This window comes from Fopius arisanus, unplaced genomic scaffold (assembly GCF_000806365.1).
Source record: "Fopius arisanus strain USDA-PBARC FA_bdor unplaced genomic scaffold, ASM80636v1 scaffold00078, whole genome shotgun sequence".
NCBI classification, from domain to species: domain Eukaryota; kingdom Metazoa; phylum Arthropoda; class Insecta; order Hymenoptera; family Braconidae; genus Fopius; species Fopius arisanus.
The window spans coordinates 257,904-260,284 of NW_011887817.1; the positions used below are offsets into that span (position 1 = coordinate 257,904).

The 2,381-nt window shown below is 45.5% G+C and overlaps 1 protein-coding gene across 1 annotated transcript; it reads left to right on the plus strand.

Annotated features, from left to right (window-relative positions):
- Nucleotides 1–231: 231 nt before the first annotated feature.
- On the plus strand, nt 232–2,381 carry LOC105270109 (cuticle protein 8; the record flags this gene model as incomplete). The annotated part of the gene is given in 2 exon segments (XM_011310819.1): nt 232–349; nt 1,744–2,381. Coding segments are annotated over 2 exon segments (740 nt in total), but the record flags the coding sequence as incomplete, so codon positions are not given.

The following is a 2,381-nucleotide window of genomic DNA, read 5'->3' on the forward strand; positions in this document are numbered from 1 at the left end:
CAACTTGTTTTACACCTGAAGATGCTCGATTTGAAGGAAAAATGGGAGATATTTGTGCCTGAAGAGGAATCAAGAGATAACATGTGGCGTTAGTACAATTGGCTTGGACACGCGGTTCCGCAACGCGACAAGGTGGGCTTGCAATACACCAAGAAACGGAATAGATAGTGAAAGTCCCCTGAAGCAAGTCGATAGGGGATGCCAGTGAGGTGGGGAAGGCAGGAGGGACGGGGTCCAGGTAAGGTATATGAGGGCCTCAGTTCGTGCCTCGCCTGGTACTCTAGCCTCGCTGTCCACTAATACAATCGTTGCAAATTCAAAAATTATCAAGATGGGCGCCCTTCGGATGGTACGTATGGTGATTCCCCTAGTTCTATTCAAAACCTCAAGGTGAATCCTCAATGAACGGAGATGTGTGCACGTGCGCGGTTAACCGTTGGTAATTAATGTGGCTGTGATGAAGTGTTAATTGATCACTAATTGATCACTAGTATTCTCGATAATTAATAATGGTAGATCACAACAAAGTCGTTAAAATCGATTTTCAATCATTTCTTCATCCTCAAGTGTCTCCCGCCCCGAAATTTTTTTTTTACTAAAAAATGATTTCTGATGAGTTTTTTCTGATCAGTTTTTATGAATTTTCATCGATTTATTGTATATGCAAATTCATTACATAACTCGCAAGAAAGGTGAATGTAATATACAATTAAAAAGTCCGCGGATCACCTAATAAATTATAAAATCGCGTGCGACCCGTCACTTATCTTACCACTTTCTCGTTAAACTAGATTGGAGGTTTTTTTTTTAAATATAACACATCAACTAATACATCCGCGTTGGCGTGATCATTGACGCGTGAACTCGAGGAAGTGCCCACCTACAAAACGAGTTCGTGTCTAATTATGCCGCGGGCCTAATAAACGTGAAATTCCGGAATTTTTGAGATTAAGGAATCACGCGAGTTCTGAGGCTACTTGGTCACCGGTGGTTACTGTGGCGCAATCTGGAGTTTGAATTTCACCTGCTCTGATCCATATTGCCGATTAAGTTTAACGACTCTCATTCTCGAAAGTACTGAAGAAGTTGTTTCATAACGTTTTTCAATCGAGAAGGAATGTGGAGTTGTTGGCATGAAACAATTGAAGTAAGAGTCACTAACCCCATCGAAATCGTTGTTTTTAATTAAAATCGTCATGATTACGAGGATTTGTTGTCCATCGACGTGGACCATTGAGTCCTGGATATGGGACATTATCTCGACTCCATCGACAATCCTCCGTACAACCCTCAAGATTTTTTTATGCTACTTCTTTTTGAAAATCATACGCGAATTTTATTTCGAAGATTTTTACACCCCGAAAATTGTTACTACGAGCCCGCATGTTCTCTCGGTTCTTTCTAATCCATCGCAGCCCTCGAGAGCAGCTGTCCCGAAGTCTCGTCTAAAATTTTAAACCCTTCAACCTAAAATGATATTTTTTTTAAATAAAAAAAACCTCGGCAATAAATCAGAAAAAGGTAAAGGAGTCATCATAGGGGAAAAGACGGTGCAGCATCTATGTAAGGTTATCGCGTAACCAAAAAGAGGTAAAAGATTATCGTAAAGAACTTTTTTGTAATTTTTTGAAATTTTGCGCAAAAAAGTTCCCATGAGAATTCCGCTATCTCCCTTCCTTGCAAAGATATGACAAAGAAACAATTCCGAAGGAGGGTGGACTCAATAAAAAACTTTAATTTCAGATGATACTGGCGATGACGATAACCTTGACCATCGCCCAGCAGGGCTACGAGGACTTCCCCCAAGAGTACGACGCGAATCCCCGTCAGGGTCAGCCAACGCCACGCAGCTACGCCAGTGGTTCGCCGGCAGAGCAGCGCCCCCAGGCACCGGCGTCCCCGAAACCGACGCCCGTTGCAATTTTAAAACAGATAAACCGTCACAACGAGGACGGCTCTTACACATACGGTTTCGAGGGAGCCGATGGTTCCTTCAAGATTGAGACGAAACTTGCCAACGGTGAGGTTAAGGGAAAATATGGATTCGTCGATGACGGAGGCAAGGTGAGAATCGTGCAGTACGGTGCGGATCAGTACGGTTTCCAACCGGAGGGTGAGGGCATCACAGTAGCTCCACCGACCCTCGTCGACGAGACAACCAACAGAGAGGGCCTCCAGGGTCAGAACCTGGACTACCAAGACTACCCACGACCGGCTCCGCAGCAGGCCCCCGCCAGGCCCCAGTACCGCCCTGCAGCCCAACCTGTCCCTGCGCCGCCTGCACCACCACAATACCGCGCACCAGCCCAACCTGCCCCTACCCAGTACCACACAGAAGCCCTCTACGGGTCAGGCCCAAAAGGCCCAGTCTTCTCTCCCGC